Source organism: Stegostoma tigrinum, chromosome 2 (assembly GCF_030684315.1).
Source record: "Stegostoma tigrinum isolate sSteTig4 chromosome 2, sSteTig4.hap1, whole genome shotgun sequence".
Lineage (NCBI taxonomy): Eukaryota > Metazoa > Chordata > Chondrichthyes > Orectolobiformes > Stegostomatidae > Stegostoma > Stegostoma tigrinum.
The window spans coordinates 37,257,199-37,282,299 of NC_081355.1; the positions used below are offsets into that span (position 1 = coordinate 37,257,199).

The window sequence follows — 25,101 nt, forward strand, 5'->3', positions numbered from 1 at the left end:
CATCCCTAAACCAGCCCAGTTCGTCCCCCCCCACCCACTGCACCACACAACCAGTCCAACCTGTCTCTGCCTCCCTAACCGGTTCTTCCTCTCACCCATCCCTTCCTCCCACCCCAAGCCGCACCCCCAGCTACCTACTAACCTCATCCCACCTCCTTGACCTGTCCGTCTTCCCTGGACTGACCTATCCCCTCCCTACCTCCCCACCTACACTCTCTCCACCTATCTTCTTTACTCTCCATCTTCGGTCCGCCTCCCCCTCTCTCCCTATTTATTCCAGTTCCCTCTCCCCATCCCCCTCTCTGATGAAGGGTCTAGGCCCGAAACGTCAGCTTTTGTGCTCCTGAGATGCTGCTTGGCCTGCTGTGTTCATCCAGCCTCACATTTTATTACCATATAACCTTGCAGTTGGTTTGTACTTTTCATCCTTCCATTTATTTGATTATTAATTTGTGAATGTACATCTTGTGAAGTGGATGAGTAGTTTCTACTTGTCGTTCATTTGGTAATGACAATGAACCTAGTGATTTATAATCATTTGTCAAAATTCAGGCTGTTCTTTAGGGCTGTTACATTTTCTGTACTGATTAGCAGTTGTGTTGGGACTCAAGTGGTGGAACATATTCAGTCATCAGAATTATGAGTTGTCCCACTTGTTATTCTGAACTTCCTTAGCTTCTCTTAATGTGGAAAAGCACCCTTTAGCATTCCTGATTTGGCAATCTCTGCCATCTGCTTAGGAAACATTAACATTTTAAAGAAATCCAAATATCTTGTTTAACCAATAAAACTATATCACAAGTTTTCACTTTGTCAACAAAATTGTTCTTGTATATCAAACACTTATCCATGTATGTTATGCACACAGGTTTAATTCCTATTTCTTTAAGAATACTTTTTATGAGACGTATGATCCTGAAAGTTATTTGCTTATATTGGGGCCACTGTACTTGTGTTGCAGTTCTCTGTAGAATTCTCCTTGGCTCCAGAAATGTTCAAAAGTAAAACTTTCAGTTATATCTTGTGATTATTGAAATCTCAGCCTCGTCTTCTGCTCTCTTTTCCAATCTCAATTGATTCATTACTTTAACAATAAGACACAGAGTCGTCATTAACTTTTACTCCAGACATCTTCCAGCTTCTGTTCCCTCACGTGATTCAAATTAAGATTCAGCCATGCCCATCATGCATGTAATGAGTGATGAAGTTACTGCTTTTACTGTGCTTGCAGTGTAAATCTATCCAACTGTTATTTACTTTAGGACTGACTTCTCTGTGCCTTGTGAGTTATATTGGGTTCAAACTCTCAGCAAACATCTGGATAATTTAAAACTGAGGTACCTTTTTAAGATTCACCCAGCTTCATGACAACTTAGCCTGCTCTAGGCCATCCTCAAACCGACTATTAATCGACCCTATTATATTTTAGTTTTTGATGTGATGTAAATCTATTTTGCAACCATTCATATGAATATAGGAAATAGGAGTAGATCATCTAGCCTTTTGTACTTCCTTATCATTTAAGCAGTTCAGAGAAGGTTTAAGAGACTAATGTTGGAATGAGTGGATTGCTTTGAGACGAGGCTAGGCTTGTATCCTCTCGAACTTAGAAGAGTCAGAAGTGACTTTATTGAAACATACAAGATCCTGAGGGCACTTGACTGGGTGAATAGCAAAAAGATGCTTCCCTTTGTGGGAGATTCTAGAAATAGGTGTCAGAATTTAAAAATGTGGACTCATTTATTTGAGAGATGAGGAAAGATTTTCTGAGGGTTGAGTCTTTGGAATCCCCTTCCTGAAAAGGTACTGGATGCACAATCTTTAAATATTTTTAATGCAGTGATGCATAAATTATTTGTAATCAAGGATATGCAGGAATGTAGAGTTGAGGTTAAAATCAGATCTTATTGAATGATGGAGCAGGCTCAAATGGCTGAGTAGCCGACTCATATTCCTTGTTCCTATGTTCATCTGTTTTGTGCATTAATAAAATTATGGCTGATCGGAATGTGGCCTCAATTCACGTTCCGCCCTAATCCAGATAACATTTGACTCTTTTGGCTACCAGGGTTTACTGAATGTTTTAAAAATATTTATCTCCAAATGCCAAAAAATCCATCTGCATTGCATGCTTTGCAGTTGCTTCAGACTTCTAGCTATGACTAAGCCAATCTTTTGCCTTAAATTTCTATCTTCTGCAGGTGGTCCTCCATTTATGCACGTCCAACCTCCAACATACAGATGTTTACTACACTTAATGAGCAGCTATTTTATATTATCCTCCATTGTGCCCAACTTGTGTACAAATCAACTTGCAAACAAATAGACTTGCGAAAAGACTTGAAAGTGAAACCTGTCCGTAACCCAGGGAACTGCATATGTTCTGATTTTGTTAATCAAACATGGGTCACCTTTTGATATGAGATAATGGGAACTGCAGATGCTGGAGAAACCAAGATAACAAAGTGTGAAGCTGGACGAACACAGCATGCCAAGCAACATCTCAGGAGCTCAAAAGCTGACGTTTCGGGCCTAGACCCTTCATCAGAGAGGGGGATGGGGAGAAGGTTCTGGAATAAATAGGGAGAGAGGGGGAGGCGGACCGAAGATGGAGATCTCCAATTCCCAATTCCTCTGCCTCCGCTGCATCTGCTCCCAGGCTGAGGCATTCCACTCCCGTGCATCCCAGATGTCCACGTTCTTCAAGGACCGCAACTTGTCTCCCGCATTTTCCGCAACACATCCCTCACACCCTGCCCCTGCCACAACCGCCCCAAGAGGATCCCCCTCGTTCTCACATACCACCCCACCAACCTCCGGATACAACGCATCATCCTCCGACACTTCCGCCATCTACAATCCGACCCCACCACCCAAGCCATTTTTCCATCCCCACCCTTGTCTGCCTTCCGGAGAGACCACTCTCTCCGTGACTCCCTTGTCCACTCCACACTCCCCTCCATCCCCACCACACCCGGCACCTTCCCCTGCAACCGCAGGAAGTGATACACTTGCCCCCACACCTCCTCCCTCACCCCCATCCCAGGCCCCAAGATGACCTTCCATATTAAGCAGATGTTCACCTGCACATCTGCCAATGTGGTATACTGTATCCATTGTACCCGGTGTGGCATCCTCTACATTGGGGAAACCAAGCGGAGGCTTGGGGACCGCTTTGCAGGACACCTCCGCTCGGTTCGCAATAAACAACTGGACCTCCCAGTCGTGAACAATTTTAACTACCCCCTCCCATTCCCCAGACGACATGTCCATCATGGGCCTCCTGCAGTGCCACAATGATGCCACCCAAAGGTTGCAGGAACAGCAACTTATATTCCGCTTGGGAACCCTGCAGCCCAATGGTATCAATGTGGACTTCACCAGCTTCAAAATCTCCCCTTCCCCCAGTGCATCCCAAAACCAGCCCAGCTTGTCCCCGCCTCCCTAACCTGTTCTTCCTGCCACCTGTCCCTTCCTCCGACCTCAAGCCGCACCTCCATTTCCTACCTACTAACCTCATCCTGCCTCCTTGACCTATCCATCTTCCCTGGACTGACCTATCCCCTTCCTACCTCCCCATCTATACTCTCCTCTCCACCTATCTTCTTTTCTCTCCATCTTCGGTCTGCCTCCCCCTCTCTCCCTATTTATTCCAGAACCCTCTCCCCATCCCCCTCTCTGATGAAGGGCCTAGGCCCGAAACGTCAGCTTTTGTGCTCCTGAGATACTGCTTGGCCTGCTGTGTTCATCCAGCTACACACTTTGTTATCACCTTTTGATATGTTGTTTCTTGAGGCATTGTGGCAATCTCTATCTCCCACTATTTTAATTATCTTGGGCTTCTAACTCTTAAGGCAATGTGGCTCCTTTTTTTTATTTCTGCAATAGGTTCCAAGCTTGTTTTAATTTAATAATTTTCTACAGATACACTTTAATTCCTAATAATTAGAAGTTCTAAAATACATGAACCATGGTGTAGATATTTGTAACACTCCTGAGGAGAACGCATGCAGCAGTTTTGGTTACTTGCAGCATTGTAAAAAATATAATCTTTTGATGCTGTGACTAAACAATAGCATTTTGGTTCCTATAAGATTTGTAATGAGAACATAATATCACTTTAGGGATTTTGAATGGGATGCTAAAGACCCTGAAGCGTAGAACAGAAGACCATTTGGTCAGAAGGTATTGGTGTTAACTTTTCTTCAACAGCTTCCTTACCAATCCCTCCCCATAATTCCTGCAGTCCCCACTTTCTCTCACTGCCCTCTGCTTTGTTCTTCCATTCCTCTTGCTCCTTGCCAGAGTATAGCCCCACTAGTTCTGGAAACCACGCAGTATCTTGCCTGGGCTTACTGGCAAAATTTTTAACTGCATATGTTGTTACAGCTGATTCTTATCTGACTTTTCGCAGTAATAAATTTCAACAGGAATTCTGTCTTTTTTTTCTCTCCAACTTAGCATAGTGCAGGAAGTGACACCAGACCATTAGGAAACACCTATGTGTCTAGTTGCTTAGTACGCATGCAATCCATGGAGTAGACAAAAGAAACTATGTTTGTAAAATGTAACCACTGCCTTCTGCAGAAAAGCAGTTTAAACTTAATGTAGTTAATTCAGCTTGTAGCCCACCTTAGATGATTGCAGCCATTAAGCTTTTTGCTACGCTGTAAAATGGTAGTTCAACATATCTTGATTACAAGATAGAACTAGGTACTTGACTGGAAAAGAACTATATTAATGTGAAAGGCTAATGATATGAAAGCAAAACTTGTATTCTAAAACAGCACTCAAAAACACACACAATTATAACTTACCATCCAATTTTAATCTTAGCTTTGTTAATCTTGATGAGCTTTGGCAGTGTGGAGAGCAATTTACATCTAACTGAATTGGACTAGTGTTTTCCAAAACACGTACTCCTTTAGACTAGGTAAATTTCTTTCTGATAAGTTTAAAAAAACGGAGCAATGACACTTTTTGATTGTGACTGTAAATGTGTACTCACTCGGCAGGTACAATTTAATATAAGTTTTTTGGTAAAGTGGACAAAATGCAAAGTAGTGTTTTTCCACAGGGGGTGGTAAGCACCTGGAATGCGCTGCCAAGGGAGACAGTAGAACAGATACCATAGCTATGTTTAAGAGACAACTTGACAGATGCATGAAAACACATGGAACAGAGATATATTGAATAGAGGCAAATGGTTTTTAGTTTAGAAAGGCGTCATTTGTCATCTCGGGCTTGGTGGGCTGAAAGGCCTGTTCCTGGTTTCTACTGTGCTTTGTTCTAATAGACAGGTAGTTTTTGATTTTGTAGTGAGTGAATTTTGATAGGTATGTAGACAAGCTAGCTATATTTTATGAATATAAATAAAGTGCATGATACTAAAATTAGTGTATGTAGCTAAATTGGTGTAACCATAACTATATTTATGACTAGTCAGCATTTTTAATTGGATAACACTACTGTACCTAAGCTAGGCGTATAATGCTGACATAAGAACAAATGTTCTCATATAACTAATATGGTATGTCCGTGGACTGACTTTTGTCACTTGAGTATTGCTACAAAGTTAGGCGTGCTATTGAAGCCAAATTACAAAGGGAGCAACAACTTTTTTTGCGTAAGGAACCAGATACTGATTGTTTACCAAGTGACGAAATGTAAATACTCTTAAGTTGAGGTTAAGTTTCTGACTGAGAAAAGAGAATGTTTCTGTATAATATTAATATTCTAGATTGATTATTCTATTTAAAACACATCTGGCAAATGTTTTTAAGTAGATCTTTTGTCTTTTGTTCCAGGCCGAGACTGCAAGCACAAAGGAAATTTGCCCAGTCACAGCCCAACTCCCCCAGCACAACCCCAGTCAAGATGGTGGATCCAGTCTTACCACCACCTTCAACGCAGATTATTGATCTTTCAAAACGAAAGCCCAAAACAGAAGATTTCTTAACTTTTCTTTGCCTTAGAGGTATGCTGAATAGTAATTTTGTATCGAACAACTACAATGTAATTAGAGACTATATATTTGAATACTTAAAAATTTTTGTTACACTTCTCTATAGATAAATTAATTTTAGACATTTTGAATTTCCGGTCTGAAAGGATTACATGACAAAATTAAATTTTTTAAAGCTTTTGCTGTCATAAGCAAACTAAAAGCACCATTGCCACGACATTGTTTAGCAGGCAAGTTATGCTCTAAATTACGGTAAAGGTTTCCAATTGGCTTCTAAAACAGCAGTACATGGTTATCCTTTGTTCCATCCTTTGAAGTGAACACTCAATTCTCTAGAAACAATCTAGGGCAATTCTCCAGCAAAACTAAACAAATCTTCCAGCTTCATTTAAACTATCATGAACTTGGTTCCTTCAATCTAAGCACACATTCCAGTCTGTGTTCTGTATGCTGAATTGAAGAGATTTGCTGCCTGTATTTTTTTGCCTGCATACGCTCAGGATGCCTGTACCCATCTGTGTTGAAGTTCATTGATTAAAAAGCTGTAAACCTGTGGCCCAACTTTCAGTGGCTGCCTTTGGATTGTTCCCCTCTCAAAACTCATCTCTGCAGCAATGTGAACCACATGAGCCTTCTATCAGGCAGAATTGTTAAATAACTATTTTCTACATTTCCAAATTCATTCTGCCATAGAATTTAAATAGACAGTTATCACCACTTGCAAACTCCTCCTTGGCACTTGGAAGATTAATAGTTGGCCCAGTGTCAGCATAGATAATAAAGTAATTTTTTAATAGTAATTGAATATCTTGTACCACCACCTAAAATCATGATGGGTATAGATAAGGTGAAGAGTTGGCCCCAAGATGGGAGATTTCAAGACTAAGGGGCATGAGGGGCAATTTTTTTTACGGTGTGGGTTGTATGTGGAATGAACTTCCAGAGGATGTGGCGGATCAGTACATGAAGTGAAATGTCTGGAGGGATATGGGTCAAGTGCAGGCAGGTAAGATTAGTTTATGGGATTATGGTCAGCATGGACTGGTCGGACTGAAGCATCTGTTTCCGTACTATATGACTGTAGAATAACCTGTGCCCCTACCTGCCTTCCTGCCCCACCCCTCCCACAAACGAATAAAGCACTCAGGTTTGTTTGACTGAATTCAGAATAGATCAAGAGATCCTGTTCATTTTTCCATTTACCCTAAATTAGAAAGTGAGCCTAAAAAAACAACTTATACCTGTAATATTTAAAACCTTATTAACTTTTTTTCCAGGAATTTGGTGATAACTTGTGTCATGTTGCAAATTTTGTTTCTACCAACAAAGCTGCTTGTCATTAATAGTTTGTATCATAACCAAATATATTCTGATATTAGCTGCTTATTTCCACACAGCATTTTGAGTTGTGAAATCAGAACTCGCTTCAACAATTAATTACTTTAGCAGATTAGAAATTATGTAATTGACATTTCACATCATTATTACTTAACATGTTACACTGAAATAAAATCATTGGTATTGAAAAGGAGAACAGTTGCTTGTCGCAGGTGTTAATTCAACATGATTTCTGAAATAAGAGTGCTTCAATGCATGACAGGGAATTATTCAGTCGTAGACATGGCTATTTCCTGCCTTCTAGGCAGGTAGTCAGTTTCATGAGCCCCAATTCTCATTGTTTATAATTGTGATAGAAAGGAGTAAATTGAAAATGCAGGCCTCTCCCTGTTTTCCTCCAACCAAGCCTAAGTACACATACATTAGACAGATCTACCTCCTCTCATACTTCTAACACTAGCACAGTCTAGAATAGCATCCACTTATACTGGAGTTCTGTGATCTTTCATCTCTTGAGTATATATAGAGTTATCAAATTATATAATTTCTGGTGCAAAGGGAAAGAAGGGGCAGGGACCGTCTTAACAATTCTGAGCAGATACAGTCTGAAGTAAACAAATGCCATTAAAAAAGATGATGGAAATATGGAGTGCAGCTGGCAACACCTTTTAGAGAGATAAAAATAGATTAGCATATGATATCAATTCAGTGGTTTCTCATGTTATAGAATACAAAGTGATTGATTTGCCTTCCGACAAGCCCAAGGATAAAAAAGATGAATATAAACATGTCCACCTGGCAAAACCTTTATTCTTGACATTTAAAATCACCCAAACTATTTATCTGTTCAGGAACTACCAAGAACAGAAATTTAATTGCAGAATGCGATCCCCAAACACTAATAAATCTTGAAATCCAGTGTAATAAAACTGCCTTCAACTTATTCAGTAACTTTGCGGTTATGGTCTACATTCTAGAATTGTGCTCAGTTGTTTTTACTTGCTTTATTTTGAGTTGCTAGTTTGTTTTGAAGGTGTTTGTACCATTTCTCAGTATTTCTCACATGAATTCTATAATAAATGAAGTTATATTTAAATGAAGTTATGTTGTGGTCTGGATTGAGTAGGGGTAGCTGTGCACTGCTTCCTGCTAAGCTTTGCCATATCTGAGAGTAATTTGTAGTGTTGCTGGGTTCCTATAATGAAAATGGTTCAGTTCCTAAGCAATGATATTCCTGGCTTTATTAAGCGTACTGAAATGGTGAAGCAAAATAATGAAACACAGACTTTGTGTAACGTGCTTCCTTACATAAGTAAATTTAGGGAATGGGCAATTATAACCTTGATTTTGAAATAGTCTAGCAATGCAATGGCTCCCTCAAAAATATACAAACCTTACTGTAGCTTGTATTGTGAGAAGATTTGATTATACAGATGATTGCTGTAAAGGAACAACAGTCGTTAACTTCTAATTTCGGAGGTTATTGCAATTACTAGAATTACCCAGTTATAATTGTCCATACTTCAAATTTTCTGACTTTGTACTTGATGGCTCTGATTATTTCTGGAGATTCAAGAAATACATGAATTATGCTTGGAGCTATACGCATTGACTGTACTTAAAAATCTTCTTTAAATGCATTCGACCATTGGCTACAGTTTTTTTCTGTGGCAAAGGAAAAGAATTTGTCTGATGGACTTTTATTTTGTTTCATGTAGTGACATTTGTACTTGTATTTGGACTTGTATTTGTAATTTAGGGTAATTGCTAACTTTTGCCACTAAACGCTGGCTAGGACTTGCTTCCTATCTTAGTTTATTGTCACACGATTGTCCACTGTGTTCTTTGCAATGATGCTGGGAGAGGAATAGTTTTCATATTAATGGCTAAGTTTTCAAACTTGCTTCAGTTGTACTTATCAGTTGACTTTAATTCATGGTAGTTGCATTAATTAGTCTGGCGTGCCATCACAGTAGCAAGTGTTGCCTTCCTTCTGGTTTCAAACAGATCTTGCAGAAAATAATAAAGACTGGGGAATCTTACCAAATGCTATATTTTACAATCTGTAAATGTCTTGATTGTCATATGGAGTAATATCTTGATTTAAGAAAATGAATTATGTGCTGTTACTTTTTTTTTTGTTTTTGATTTTACATTACTCCTCTGAATTGTAGTTTATATTAATTTTTTTGCAGCAGGACCGAGATAAATCCATTAAGCCTAGATCTGAAATTTGATTCCTCCTGTAACGTAAAGGACTTTTTTCAGAAGAAAATGGGGATAATGAAAAATATCCATATTTGAAGATTGGCTATCCTTTAAGATTTTAGGCATCAGAATTATAACCACTATATTTAATATATTGTTTCTTCATGGGAACAGTGCCAAAAAACCTTTTCAAAACAATTTGACCATTATGTAGGCTGGCTTTGAACTAGTCTGATGAGAAGTCTTGGCTCGCTCTCTCGCTCTCCCGCTCTCCCTCTCTCCCCCTCTCCCCCTCTCTCCCCTGCTCTCCCCCTCTCTCCCCTGCTCTCCCCCTCTCCCTCTCCCTCTCTCCCCTCCACCCCCGTGTCTCTCTCTCTCTCTCTCTCTCTCTCTCTCCCTCCCCCTCTCTCTCTCTCTCTCTCCCCCCCCCCTCTCTCTCTCTCCCCCTCTCTCTCACATGCTGCTTGACCTGTTGAATGTTTCCAGCACCCTTGTCTTCCCTTCATAAACAAAAGCAGTATTGGACAAACTGTAGATTTTTTTTGGAGGATGGAGCTAGATTTTCAAAACATATTTAATAATGTCTTGTGAAAGATTATTGCTTCAAATTGGGGCTCATGGAATTGTAACTTATTAGCATGGATTAAGTGTAGAGATTGAGATAGCAGATAACGTATAAGCATGGGTTAAGGATAGGTTAATGGTATGAAAACAGAAGGACTAAACTGGGCATTTTAGAGTTGGCAGGCTGTAACTATTGAGGCTCAGGATTGGTTGTTTATAATGTATAGTAATGACTTAGATGAGAAGACTGAATTTAGCAGATCCACGTTTGCTGAAAATACAAAGTGGGAAGTTAAATATAAACTGAGCAGTCAGAAGGAAGCAGTGGGCCTGATTCTTTCCTATCCTGGATTGCAGGCTAATTTGGGCAAAAATGGCTGACAGTTCTGGAAGTAGTCTTCAGTTACACTGCACTACAAGTAGTAGTAGAAGATAGGTATTGGAAAATCATAATGTTAGGAGACATAACTCTATTCTGATCAGCTAAATCATTTTTAAAAATACTTAAAAAGTTTAATATGGTAAAATGTTAGTGGGCTACTTTTTAAAAGCCTGATCTATACTAAGATGTTTTATATTAACAAATGAAAAACTGTATTCATTTTAACTCTTTATTAAGCAGTTACATTTAAGGAGAGGCATCTTACACCTTGAAACGGATGCAATTCAGACTTGGTGAGCAATTAATACAAATTCACCAGGATCTTTACGTGGTATTTGAAATCATAAGTATTGGCATTAGTTACAATTGTCTAGATTTCCAGTTTGGATGTTATCTGATTTCACATCTATCTTGCCTAGATTTAATTTTAGGATTAATGCTCATCTTATTTTTGCATCTCTTGTTTTGGATTTGCCTACCAGTGGGAGTAATTTTTCTGTTTCTATCCCATTAAGTACATTTTTTTGTTGTTGGATCAATTAACCATTGAAAATCAAGGAAAAAAAACCTAACATGAACCAGATTTGACTCTAGATAAGTTTTCAAAATGTTATGAATACTGTATAGGTAGGAACACTACTTATTGCAATTCTCATGTAGAGTCTGACATGACTAATGTTTAGTAATTGCAGAAGTTTCAGCCATTCACATTGTTTACATTAGACTCCTCTTCTTCAGTGGTATTTCATTATTTGTTCTACGTCTGTAGGTGGTCTACTTGTCTACCAAATTGTTGTTGTGATTTTGGATATATTCCTTCTGCTCAATTCTTGCCAAAAAACAATTAGAAAGGTTTTAAAATAAAACAAAGAACTGTGGATGCTGGAGATCTGAAAAAACAAATTGCTGGAGGAACTCAGCTGGTCTGTGGACAGAAAACAAAAGTTATTTTACAAGTTCATATGACTGTTGATCAGAACTGGTTCACCCACTACTGCAGTTAAACAATCCAGGCCAAAAGGCTTGGAAACTTTTGAAGTACCAGAATTAATATAACAGGAAGGAGTGATATTATAAATATGGCCCTTAAATTAGGTTGCATACATTGTTTTATCCAAGCTGCTTTTTTGTTGCTGCAGTTCGATATTGCAGTGCCCAGATATTGGCCTCTACAATGTCTAGACTCCATATTTTCTTTCCAACTCCTCCTTTTCACACATCCTCATGACCAGATAACTTTTATTTCAGAATATTTGTTTAACATGAAGCAAAATACAGTTAGAATGTTTGTTGTCATGATTTTGGGCATAAATCATTGCCTTCTATGCACTAAAGTCACCTGTATATTGGAGAATGGTTGGTGCACTTCGCTGAAATCATAAGTAAAATGAACAATTTTTCTGGAGTGATCTGACTGTTCTGTCTTCATGCAACTGCTTAGCATATAAGGAGGCCATTCAACTCATTGTACTTGTGTTGGCTCTTTCAATGACCTGTCTAACTGATCCTATCTCTGCTCTTTTCTCATCACCCTTCAAGTATTCATTCAATTTCATGTTTCTATTGAGTCTGCTTTCATTGCCCCTTCAGATAGTGCATTCTGATCATAACATTCTTTTTTTAAAAAAAACAAAGACCTCATTTTCTCTGTGAACAAATGTGTTTCACAGTATGGAGTTGGAATTTCTGTAATGCACAGAAACAAGAATTAAATGTATTTTAGATTTTACTGGTTTAGTGGAATTATAGGGCATGGTGTTTGAATTTGCCATTTCTTTGTAGTTACTACTTCAGCTTATTGTAAGGAAATACTTGGGCGGAGGGGAGGAGCAGGAAGAGAATAGGCAAAGTGGTTTGTAATGCAACAACACCATGTGGGTTCAAGTTCCATTTTGAGAATCAGGCGTGCCATTAAGTCTCATCTCCTTGTTCAGGTCAGTTCTATAAATCTGAACATCAGAGAGTTTTTGGTAGCCTAGCCATTGAAAGTGTCTTGAGTGACACTGTCAGACTAAATTTACCAAGCATTTATCTGATGAGTTGTGGAAGATACTCTATATTTAATTACTGCTGGTGTTTCAGAAGTAATTTATTAGCTGTGAAGCTTGTGGATCCCCCAAAAATGCACATAGATATTCTTTTGTTTGTCATCCTTTTTAAAGTTTTTTTTTGTCTCTTAAATCACGGTATTAGAGACATTAACTTCTCAGCTGCAGAATTGGGGCCGGCAAAAGGTTGTTTATGCTTTGCAATTAGAGTTTTATCTGTATAAAATTTCAAATATATTTATCTGTGTAAAATTTTAAATATATTTAGCAACGAAATTATCACAGTACAATCTTAAGATTTGAATACATGGGCACTTGATGCAGGTTTGATTCACTTGTGTGCTAAGTTAGTTTTTGTGTCATACAATGATAAGAAATTAGGACAGCTTTCATAGTAGAAGGTATATGTGTTAACCTGTTTCATTAATGGAATTCATTATCTGCTGTCAAAACTGTTGGTTTATTAAGTTGTAACTATCTCATTCCTCACAACTAAATTGATTCCAAAATTGCTAAATTAATTGAAAATGTGAGTTTACATGAATGGATTTGCTCATTATTTTTGCTGTTTTTGTGTAGAACTTTATTCATGCTGTGTTGAACTTGCCCTATGCTGACAAATCTATATCGTCTCCTAGTCTGAAAATGTTTAGTTTTTTAAAGAAAGGTTTTCAAATCTGTTCCTAGCCTCCGCATTTCTTAACTCTAAACCTCCTCTAGCCCAAAATCATTCAATGTATCTGCAGTTCACAAATTCTAGACTTTTATGTTCCCAATTAGACTGTTATCACATTCAATAGGGCATCTTTGTCTTAAATGGAATTTCCTTGTTACAATGTACATTGAACTGCACAAAAATTTTGACCCCTTTACAAAATGTTTCTTCGACTCTGTCTAGGGAAATTAATTACGGTGAAGCATTATCCAGATATTAACACTAGTCTCGTAAATGCAAAATCTTTATTTCCTTTATAAATCATGGCTCCGAGTGCAGAAGATCAGTTTGGACATGAGATCCAAGTGCTGAGTGAAGAACTGTAATAGAATTTATGCTGCACTGTCTATAAAATTGTCAGACAACTTAACTGACACTCTGTTCCACATGAGCTGAAATTTCCTCCAAATAAATATTGGGAAAATCAAAATCACTGATCCAAACACAAACTCTGCATGTTTGCCAAAAGTTATTTTCATCTCCCTGGCAACTGTTCGAGACTGAACCAGATTACTTTCAACTTTTGTGTCTTGTTTGACCCTGAGGTTAGCTTTCAACCTGTTACTCATACTCTGTATAACAACCTTTATAGTATTGCCCATCTGTATCCTGACCTCATTTCACCTGCTGCTGAAACTGCTATTTGCCTTGGTAGCCTCCAGACCTGACCATTCTGTGCAGTCCTAACTCACCTCCCACATTTAACTCTCCATCCTGCTCTTACAGCCTCCAAATCCTGTCCACCACCATGTCTTTTCTGTGCTCGCTGACCTATATTTCATCGTCGCTAAGCAATGCCTCAGTTTTAAAATTCCGATCCTTGTTTTCAGATTCCCTCATGGCCTTGCCCCTTTCTATCCTTGTAACCTCTGCCAGCCTTAGAACCCTCATGAGATAATTTTGCCGTCAAATTCTAACTTCATGGGTATTACCAGTTTTTAAATTGCTTGACCATTAGTGGCCATGTCTTCAACGGTCTAAAAGTTTAGCTTTGGAATTCTGCCCTGGAACTCCTCCATCTTTTTTTAAAGACAAGTCCTATTTCATGAAACCTTTGGCCATCTGATCTCATACCTTGTCTGACTCAATGTTGCGTGTTTTATAATATCTCAGAACTGCCTAGGGATTAATGTTGAAATTAGTTGATAATTAGTTTACACAAAAAATTCTGAACAGTGTGAAATGTTTTAAACATCCTGCCCTTTCAGGAAATAAAGATCTTGCATTTACGAGACTAGTGTTAATATCTGGATAATGCTTCACCCTAATTAATTTTCCCTATTTTGCTTCCATATGTTAGTAGTTAGATATGACCAAATAGTTCTAGTAGTGAACACTAAACTGTGAGCATCTCATTTGGTTTACATTGATATGGCATGATTGTGGGGTTAATTATTGAATTAGGGCATACTAAAAAAATTTTGTTTCAGTAAAGAACCAGCAATCGAGTTCATACAGTTGTCTGCGAGTGGAACGTGGTCAATCATGTATGAAAATGAGATATAACTGGTGAGGAGAGGAGGCCAAAAGTTATGAAATGTGATGGTAAAGATTGTGTTGCGTATCCAGATTCAAACCTTATGGAGCATTTTAATTTTTGCAAAAATAACTGTTTCCAAAACTAAATTGTTCAATGTGTGCTTCATTGGCAAGTATCCTTGAAATATAAAATTTAATTTAATTTGCAGCCACATTTGATTCAGTCCTGTCACATAACCTGTAAGATTTTTTTCAGAATAAGGCCTTTGTTTTGGGATTATGTAAAACGTTCTGCAAAAATGGTGCATAAAGAAGTATTTCCAGAGTCCGGTCTCTCTTAAGACCCAAACATTTATACAGTAACACACAGCATGTTTCACAAAGATGCCGTAAACATAGGAAATGTGGATTAATGTAGGTATACTGTTACGCAAAATACTTCACATAAATGATAACTACTTAAACAAAACATGCTCACGTGTTCTGTCAGTGAAAAATATTTTTTTTCCTTATGAACATGATTTTGAGAGAGATTTTTTTACAGCATGAAAGAGCTAATTGAGTGATTCTTTACTGGGTGGTCATTAAATATGTTGTCCTACTACTTGGTTACAAAGCATCGATTTTTCCAGCAGTTAGAAGCATTCTCTGGACAAGACTGCATTGATCATTGCCAGTGCTATTCCCTTCATTGTCTTTTCTCATATCTACTTATCAAAATTACTTTGTACTGGTGATTTTTTTTTGCATTACTTTGTCGAGGTAAATTACACAGTCCTACATCTCCGTGAAGATGGGTTTCTTTACCTCTTTTCAAAATTTCTTACATTATTGGTACCACATTCCAGGTTCCTGAATTAGTGAAAATATTTGCATTTATCCAGTACTTCTGTCACTGCAAGTATTTATTTTAAATAATTCCTTGACATGTATGATTGTAATGGAAAATATGAAATTATTCAAATATTTTTTATTTGTTTTCTTATACTAAGTAGCATCCTACACATGGTTTACCATTTCTTAAAAGCTCAATATCCTTCCTTTTGTGTAGAGTCCAGCACTGCACAGGATACTGTAATTGAAGTTCATATTTTATAGGTTCATCATTATGTCTTAGCTTTTATGTTTTGTACCTTATTATAATAAGTGGAATTCAATGCATCTTTTTTTCTGCACAATATTACAAACCCATGAACCTATACTTCCACATTCCATTTGTGCTTCCTCCAGCTGATGGTAAAGCTGCACGAGCCAGATTCCAGTGTAAAATCTGGCTTGATAGGTCATTTTTATTTTTGATTATTGGTTTACTATGGTGGCCAGTTATTGAACATGAACATATTCCAAGAAATGACTACTTGTCTTTTTTTTCCAAGATGACTAAGGCTCCTTCTCAAAATCAGAACAAACGCATTTGCTTCTACTTGAGAATCCAAATTCCAAAGTAGTAATAAGACATTGAGCCTTCATCCCGCTGTGGTCTTGTGCAGGATTGAACTAATGTTGATTCAGAATAGAAGCTTCATATGTAGTGAAATTGAATGTTACCTGCACCTTTTTAGCTCATACTCCCATGTACCCTTTAATTGATTTGTTCAGTCATAGAGTCATCCTTTAAATCTTTTTTTAATCACTTGTGAATTTTAACACCACGCTTTCTGGATCTCCGTTTAAGTAATTGATGCAAATGGTGAAAAGAATTGGCCGTGCAACTGAATCTCTTCTAGACTACACCGTGATTCGTACCAAAGTGCCAAAGTTTGTAATTTGCCTTAGCAAAATTTTGCATCACACTGACCCTACATTTTTCATTCCATTGAAGTATAAGTGGTAAGATCTAAGACAGGGAAAGTTGATTGGTGAGGAATGAAGAAAGGTTATTTATCTTGTTGACACCATCACTATTGTTCTTCTTTTTTCCATTTTGGTTTGAAACTGTGTTGAAGTCGAGAATTAAACTTTGGACTACGAACAGCAATTTGCTTTCGGGGCGAGAAAAAAAGAGAGAACAAAGATATCGGTACTGTGACCGAACTGGACTTGAAAGATGCTATGAGCCCATTATTGGTCTGAGGACACTGTAGACCATTTGGCACTGAGATGTTCCTATGCTCAGGGACTGATTGCTTCGTTGAATATTGAAATGGTCCATTAAGTGGAGGACCGACTAACTACAATGCACGTTAAAGGAGAGTAAATGGACTGAATTGCTTCTGATTGGGTTTTGATGGCAGTTCATGTTTTTGTTTTGAAAGTTTCTAGGCAGTGCTGCTTTTGTTTTATTCTCTCTCTCTGGTTTCGCTTCAATCATCAATTTTTTTTTGCATACCCTGAGAAGAGAACCTTATTCTGTAAGAAATGCGGGAATAGTTCTGGAAGTCTGTTGACAGTGTTTGTATTAACTGATAATTTCGGAATTCAAGCAAGATATATAGCCCTATGTGTCTGGAATGCAACCCATTACCCAAGGATTTCATGAAGGCCTGGTATTCATTGTTGAAACTGTTATTGAACTGGCAAATTACGATTCCTTTTTATTTTCTTAATTTATTCCTTAACTCTGTCTGTGTGCCTGGCTGTCGATATGAATGTGGGAGTTTATATTACAATAAGATTGTGCTTGGATTGTATATATTATTAAGATTGCCTTGCTATTCATCTGTATTCTGCTAAAGTTGTATTGTTAAAATTAAATTGTTACTTTTTGTGTAAGTTATAAATTTGCAAGATCCATTATTTGTAAGGTCTGGTAAGGAAAAGTTGAGCAAATTTGAGGGTTATTAACTGCTTGAGATTTGCAATACAGTGATATTAGTGACAGTGACACTCATTTCAGTTGGCTTGCTATCCTTATGTCATATCAACCCCAATGATTTAAGCGCTCGAGGACTATCTTAAGCAATCTGATATCCAACTAAATTCCTTACCCATTTGGCTTGTTCGCCAGGTTATTAGATGCAGTTATCATCTTTTGAGTGAGCCATTTTGTTTCACTTGGAGAGTGCAAATTTGTCTCCAAGTGGAACAAAATGGCTCAGTCAAAATTTAAATTTATCTCTCTATCTGGCTTAACTATGATCTGGGTTTAGAAAAAGTGCAAACAATTTTGATGGGTGCGTAGTGATAATTGAATTAGCAGTATCACAGGCCAAATAGCAGATACGATAGGTTGAGTGGCCTCATTCTGCACTAGAGTTTCTATGCTAACTTACTGACAGTATTTAGCACTTTATTTCAAAAAGGCCTCGTTATTTCTGTTTATGTCCTCCTTTTGTACTTATTCTCCTGACCCCATGTATGTATTTTTGCCCCATTAGAATTGTGATCGTGGAAATCCATGTCTGATCAGTTAATGGATTAGAAATCTTCAGGATAATGTTTTTAGACTTGCAGATTACTATTTTGGCTATATAACCCAAATTCTTACTGTTTTGTCAAATTGTTTCTCCAATTTAGTTTTAAGACCAAAACTGACACGCAATTTTTTACCAGTAGAACAAAATTGTTGATAGGTTATAGATGATGCTGAAATAAATTTTCTTTTTAAGTTATGTGCATCAATCCACGTCTGGGTGCCCAGTTACCCATGGCTCAACGCGTTATTTATGTAGTTATTTAGTGTATTTTACAAGATTTGAATTGACTTCAGGATTATTGGACTATGAAGAAAAAGAAATGGACCAGGATTCATGATATTCATTGCTGTCCAGTGATTGTGATAGGCAAGCTGTATGCAAGTTGAATGAGGATTGGATGGTACCTAGCAGCTTTTGAGTACTTTAGTACTAAATGCCCAGCATATTATCTATTTCATAGAAAAGCTATAAAGCATGCACAGTTGGATGAGTGGTGAAATAGCTTTGATTCCCATAGATCCATATCAGAGTTCAGGTCCTCATTTGGACAGGAGATTGCAACGCCCACGCTGGTTGGTATTTGAAATTTTAATACTGTAGCGGTGATTTTATGACTCTTTAACAGCATCAGAGACCGGGGTTTGATTCCACCCTCTAGCGAGTGTCTGTGTGGAGTTTGCACATTGTCCCCACGTCAGCGTGGGTTTTCTCTGGTGCTCTGGTTTCCTCCTATAGTTCAAAGATGTGCAGGCTAGGTGGATTAGCCATGCTAAATCGCCCATAGTATTCAGGGGGGGGTGTAGATTAGGTGGGTTATAGAAGGATGGGTCTGGGTGGGATGTTCTGAGGGTTGGTGTGGACTTGTTGGGCCGAAAGGACTGTTTCCATACTATAGGGATTCTATGAAAATCCGGGATTATCCAAGTAAACCTTCTCTGAACTGCCTGCAGTGAAATTACATCTTTCCTAAAGGGGACCAAAACTATTCACAGTTCTCCAGATATTGTCTGACCAATGTGCTAAGTGTTTTGTGCATAAGCTCCCAAGTTCCTTTGTGGTGCAGCTTTCTGTAGTTTTTTGCACTTCAAATGAACAACCTCGAAGTTTACCACATTATACTCCATTTGCCAACTTTCTGCCTACTTACTTAACCTATCTATATTGCTCTGTAAACAGTTGATATCCCTCTTGCAACTTGTCTTTCCACCTGTTTTTGAGCCATCTGCAAATTTGGCTACAGGGCATTCATAGATAACAGCATGGAGTTGGAGGAACTCAGCAGGTCAGGCAGCATCAGAGGAGCAGGAAAGTTGATGTTTCGGGTTGGGACCCTCCTACTGAATTTTTCTGAACATCTGACTGCAGCATCTGCAGTTCTTACTGTCTCTACGGGACATTCATTTGCTTCCTCCAAGTCATTAATACATATTGTAAATAGTAATAGTCCTAGCACTGATCCCTGTAGTACCCCACTGCTTACAAGTTGCCACCCTGGAATAAAAACCCGTATCCCCACTTGCTGTTTCCTGACCATTAGCCAATTCTTTATCTATGCCTCACATCTGGACTAAGTCTTGTACCCCTTGCCTTAAATCTGTGTTTCCCTGGTCATTGATCAACCCATCAAGGGGAAAGATTTCTTAACAGCTACCTATCTGTGCTCCTCATAATTTTATACATCTCAGTCATGTCTCCTGTCAATCTCCTCTGCTCTGAGGAAAACAATCCCAGCCTGTCCAATCTCTCTTCATCACTGAAACTCTCCAGCTCAGGAAATATCCTAGTTAGTTTCCTCTGAAGTCCTTCCAGTGCTATCACATTCCTCTTACTATGTAGATTCCAAAACTGCCATACAATACACTACCTGTAGCCCAACCAACATTTCATTCAGTTCCAGTATCACCTCCATGTTCCTAAATTCTTTGCTCAAGCTAAATAAAGCAACTATTCCATGCCTTTTTAACCACTTTATTCATCTATCCTGAGACCTTGAGGAACAAGTGTGCATGCACACCAAGGTTCCTCTGTACTTGCTAGGGACCTGCCATTCATTATGTATTCCCTAGACTCATTTGTCCACGTATATCTCCTCACATTTATCTGGATTGAATTTCATTTGCCATTGATCAGACCATCTATATATCTCTTGATCCCTGGTGTGTCGTCCTCACTATTTAAAACCCACCAATCTTATCGCCAAAAATCTCCTTGCATTCAGGACTGAATTGTCATGCATAAGTCATAAACAGCAAGGGCCCACCACTGACCCCTGTGGGACCCCACTGTAGACACACACTTCCATTTGGCCTACCATCCCTCGAGTCACCTTATGCTTCCGGCTCCTCAGCTAGTTGTAGATCCAATTTGCCAAATTTCTGAGGATCCAGTGGACTCTGGCATTTGCTGACAGTCACCAATGTAGGACCTTCTCAAAGTCTCAGTAGATTGAAGCTCACAACACCTAGTTGGCTCAGAACTCATTGTTTCTATATGTTCTCAGTCCCAAAGAGCCTCAGTGATGGCTGTTTAAGAAATATATGAAGGTACACTGTTGTAGGGGCTGCTGTTCTGAGGCAGATGTTCAGGCAGTTGCTTCACCTAAGGAAGCTATTCCAATATTGAACAAATGTTTCAATCTGATTTGATTAATTTGCTAATTTAAAATGTACCATTTCTCTGTTCTTTCCCCTTATTCTTTATTACTTTACTTCGTCATTGAGTCTTACAGCATGAAAATAGGCCCTTCAGCCCATTATAATCAGAGTTATACAGTATGGAAACCGACCCTTTTGTTCAACCAGTCCATGCTGACCATAACCCCAAACCAAACTAGCCCCATCTGCCTGCATTTGGCCTATATCCCTCCAAATCTTTCCTATTCATGAACTTATCAATATGTCTTTTGAACATTGTAACTGTACCCTCATCCATTACACCCTCTGAGTTGTCTAGCATCCATTTCTCTCTCGACAATAAAAACTGGCATGAAATATTTATTTACTATGTCTCCCATCTCCTGTGGTTCAACACAAAGATGATCCCTTGGATCTTTGAAAGGCCCTGCTCTCTTGATCTTAATGTACTTAGAATTTCTTTGGTTAATAAGGATAAAGATAATCTAAGGTTGACTCATACCCTGTCTTTGCCTTCCTGGTTTCCCTCTTAAGAATGCCCCTACGCTGTTTATACACTTCAAGAGATTCATTTGAACTCTGTTGTCTGTATCTATTATGAGATTTTTAAAAAATTTTGACTAGAACATCGATATCATTATTCATCCACAGTTATCTAATCCTACCTGCCTTACCTTTCATTCTAAAGGAATATAATAACTCTGAACTTTCGTTATCACACTTTTGAAAGCCTCCCACTTATCAGGCATCCCTTTACCTGCAAACAGTCTATTCCAATCAAGTTTTGAACGTTCTTGTTTCATATCGTTAAAATTTGCCTTACTTCAATTAAAAGCATTATTTTTTATGGACGGCTTATCCTTTTCCATAGCTATTTTAAAACAAGTAGAATTATGATCTCTAGATATAAAGTGTTCCCCTACAATTACTTCGGTCACTTGCTCTGTTTCATTATCTAACAGGAGTTCAAGTGTTGCTTTTTCTCTAGTAGGAACATGTATTTATTAATAACACTTCTCTTGAATGCATTTAACAATTTATTCACCATCCAAAGTTTTGGTAATCCCAGTCAATGTTTGAAAAATTAAAACCACCTACTGTTACAGCCTCATTACTCTGAGATCTCCCCACATATCTGTTCCTCAATTTCCCTCTGACTCCTTTGGAGTCCATAGTACAAACCCATCAAGGTGATTGTTCCTTTATTTCTTATTTCAACACATATTTTTTCACTGAATAATTTTTCAGAAATATCTTCTGTAGCTAAAGCAGTCTTGTTGTTCTCAATCATTTCGTTCAGAAAAACAATCCTCAACCATCACTCTTTGGCTCCTACCACTAAACCAATTTGGGAGTCAATTTGCCAGAGTGCCCTGGATTCCTTGGACATGACTTTTGCCCATGCAAGACCTTGTCAAAAGCCTTGCTAAAATCCATGTAGGTCGCGACCACGCTACCCTCATTCAGATTTCTAGTCATCACCTGAAATCTGAATCAAACCTGTCATCCATGATTTCCCCCAGTCATGTAGACTATCCTCGATTAATCCCGAAATAGAAATTAATTCTGTCCCTCTGAATATTTCCCATTCATTTTCTGACCACTGATGTTAAACTGTTGGCCTGTTGGTCCTTGGTTCATCCCTACCGCCTTTCTTGAATAATGGCCTTGTATTAACTGTTCTCTAAGCCTCTGGGTATCTCTTCTGTATTCAGAAAGGATTTGAAAATTAATGTCAGTGTCCCTGCAATTTTCTTTTCTCTTCCTTTCCCCCCACAGCAACTTAGGTTACGTCTCATCTGGACCTTGGAGCTTATCCAATTTTAAGCCTGCTGAAATTGCTCATACCTCTGCTTTCTCACTTGTAATTTTGTCAAGTATATTACAATCCTCTTTTCTGATTTCTACACCTACATCATTCTCTGTCATGAATACACGTATAGAGAACTCCTTTAACATATCTTCTAACTCCACCCATGGTTTGCCACTTAGGTTTCTGATAGTCTCCACTCTCTACCTGGTTTATCTTTTGCCTCTATTATATTTTTGAAAATACCCTTTGGATTTTCCTGTATTTTACCTGCCAGTATTCTTTCGTGCCCTCCACTCCCCCATAATTGCTAATTTTGTTTTTTTAAGTAATTTCTTGCACTTTTTTTATGTATGTCCTAAGGTTTCTGGTCTTCTAAGCCCTTGGTATCTCTCAGAAGCTGGCCTTTACTCCCTTTACCAACATGAACAGAGAAGGAACAAGAGCAGCCCACTTGGTCCTTTAAGTCTACTCCACCATTCATTAAGGCCATGGCTGATCTGATTTAAACTTTGACTGTACATTCCTGCATTCACCCAGCAATCGTTCATAATCTGTTGATAATCAAGAATCTACCTACTTCTGCCTTAAAAATATTTTAAAATTCTGCACCGACTGCCTTGTAGGAAATTTCAAAGGCATTCAGCCCTCCGAGACATTTTTATCCCTTATCACTCATAGACATAGAGGTTTATAGCATGGAACAACCCTTTGGCCCAACTTGTCCAAGCTGCTCAGTTTTGATAATTAAGCTAGTTCCATTTGCCTGGGTTTGGTCTATCCCTCTCCATATCTATTTCATACATATATCTGTCCAAATATTTCTTAAGTGACAAAACTGTACTTGCTTCTACCACTAACCCTAGGCAGCCCGTCCCAGACACTTACTACTCTTTTTATGTGAAAAATTGCCCTCTGCACCCTTTTGCCTTAAATAGGTGACCCTCGTATTTTCAAACTGTGACACCTAGTTCCACAGAGGAAACATTTTTTCCATATTCACCCAGGCAAGTCCGCTCAAGATCTTCTATGCTTCAATGAAGACGCTTCTTCTAATTTCCAGAGGATATAGGATTCACCTGTCTAGCCATTCCTCATAAGGCCATCCACCCGTTCCAGATCTTATCATCCCATTTGTATATTCCTTGATATTCAGAGTCCTCTGGAATTTTTTGCCCAATTCTCCACCCTTGCTGGAAGATATTGACTCTGCACTTCATTTTAATTTTTGAAAGTCTCCCACTGCTCCAATGTAGATTTTCTTGAAGATTGCAAATTTCAATCCAATTTTGTCCGATCCAGTCTCCTTGTACTAAGATGGGTCTTCCCCTGATTCTTGCCTATTTTTATCCTTTTCTGTGATTACCTTAAATCTTAACAGCATTATGGTAACTTTCACTGAAATGCACTATCTCTGGCACTTCAACCATTTACCTTGTTTTGTTCTCTAAAATTAGATCTAGCACTGCCCATCTGTATTAGGACTACCTATATGCTGGTTTAAAAAGCTCCTGTAGATACATTTTTAAAAATTCACCAAGTGTAAACCTTTTGAAATTTGTTTATACCAGTCAGTATTAGGGAAGCTGAAATCCTCCACCATTATTACCCTGTTTTTATTGCATTTCCGTAAAATTTGGTTACATATCTGCTCTTCAGTCTGTATTTGGGAGTCTGTAATATGCTGCCAAAAATATGATTTGCCCTGTTTTTTGTGTTTTGGTTCTACCAATATGAAGGAGCCTTGTGAGATATGATCCCTCTTTCATTGTCATGCAAGTAGTGACTCCTTGATCAAAACTGCAACACCATCTCCTCTTTTACACCTCACTTTGTCTCACCAGAAGATTCTAGACCCTGGAGTATTGAGTTGCCAGACCTGCCTCTCCGTCTGCTAGGTGTTCCTGTGTTAAATTGTTGTATCTCCTTGTGTTAATCACCACCCTTAACTCGTTTGCCTTGCTTGCAAATATCCCTGATATTAAAATAAATGTCATCCAACCTTTCTCTGCTGTCTCATGTCTAAGTTGACAATAAGCACTCTGCCTGCCAGAGTGACTTTGGCTTCTACATTTGTCTGTGCATCACCAGTAATAGAACCTCCACTCTGTATCCCATTTCTGAATCAAGCTAGTCAGCCGCCACCACCACCATTACAGCTAGACTCTGCATTCCTCAGAGGAACTGTCAGTTTCACCATTTTCTGATACAGAAAAACTGTTCTACAATTTGGCTACACTTCCCAAATCTCTGGGGTGACCAGATGATATCCACGTAGCACTCAGACTTGCAGATGTAATCCAGAATACCAGGATTTCCCACATATTGCAAATCATGTATCATGTAGGCCTGAGGAACTCTGCCCTAAATTTAAGTCAAGTAGAAAAGCCATTTTTTTTTCTAAGAAGCAGCTAGAACTCTTCCTTAAAGCAGCATTAAAGTGGAAAAAGACGGCTTTCCCACTACAGACTAAGTAGTGTACTGCTTTGTGCTAAATATCACTTCTGTCATCCTTTTTGAATTCTGACATACTGTCTGATGGAATTTAGCTGCTGGTCCAACTGAGTTTGAACTGGGCCTCACCCCTCAAGCCTATATTTGGG

General features: G+C 38.4%; 1 protein-coding gene across 7 annotated transcripts in view; it reads left to right on the top strand.

The window, feature by feature from the left end:
- The window catches only part of jarid2b (jumonji and AT-rich interaction domain containing 2b), a 447,370-nt gene that overhangs the window by 322,024 nt on the left and 100,245 nt on the right, over positions 1-25,101 (top strand). For all 7 annotated transcript variants that reach the window (XM_048524773.2, XM_048524765.2, XM_048524791.1 and 4 more), the window contains one exon: positions 5,808-5,977. In XM_048524773.2, coding sequence (XP_048380730.1) covers positions 5,808-5,977 — 170 coding nt within the window. The remainder of the gene's footprint in view (positions 1-5,807; positions 5,978-25,101) is intronic.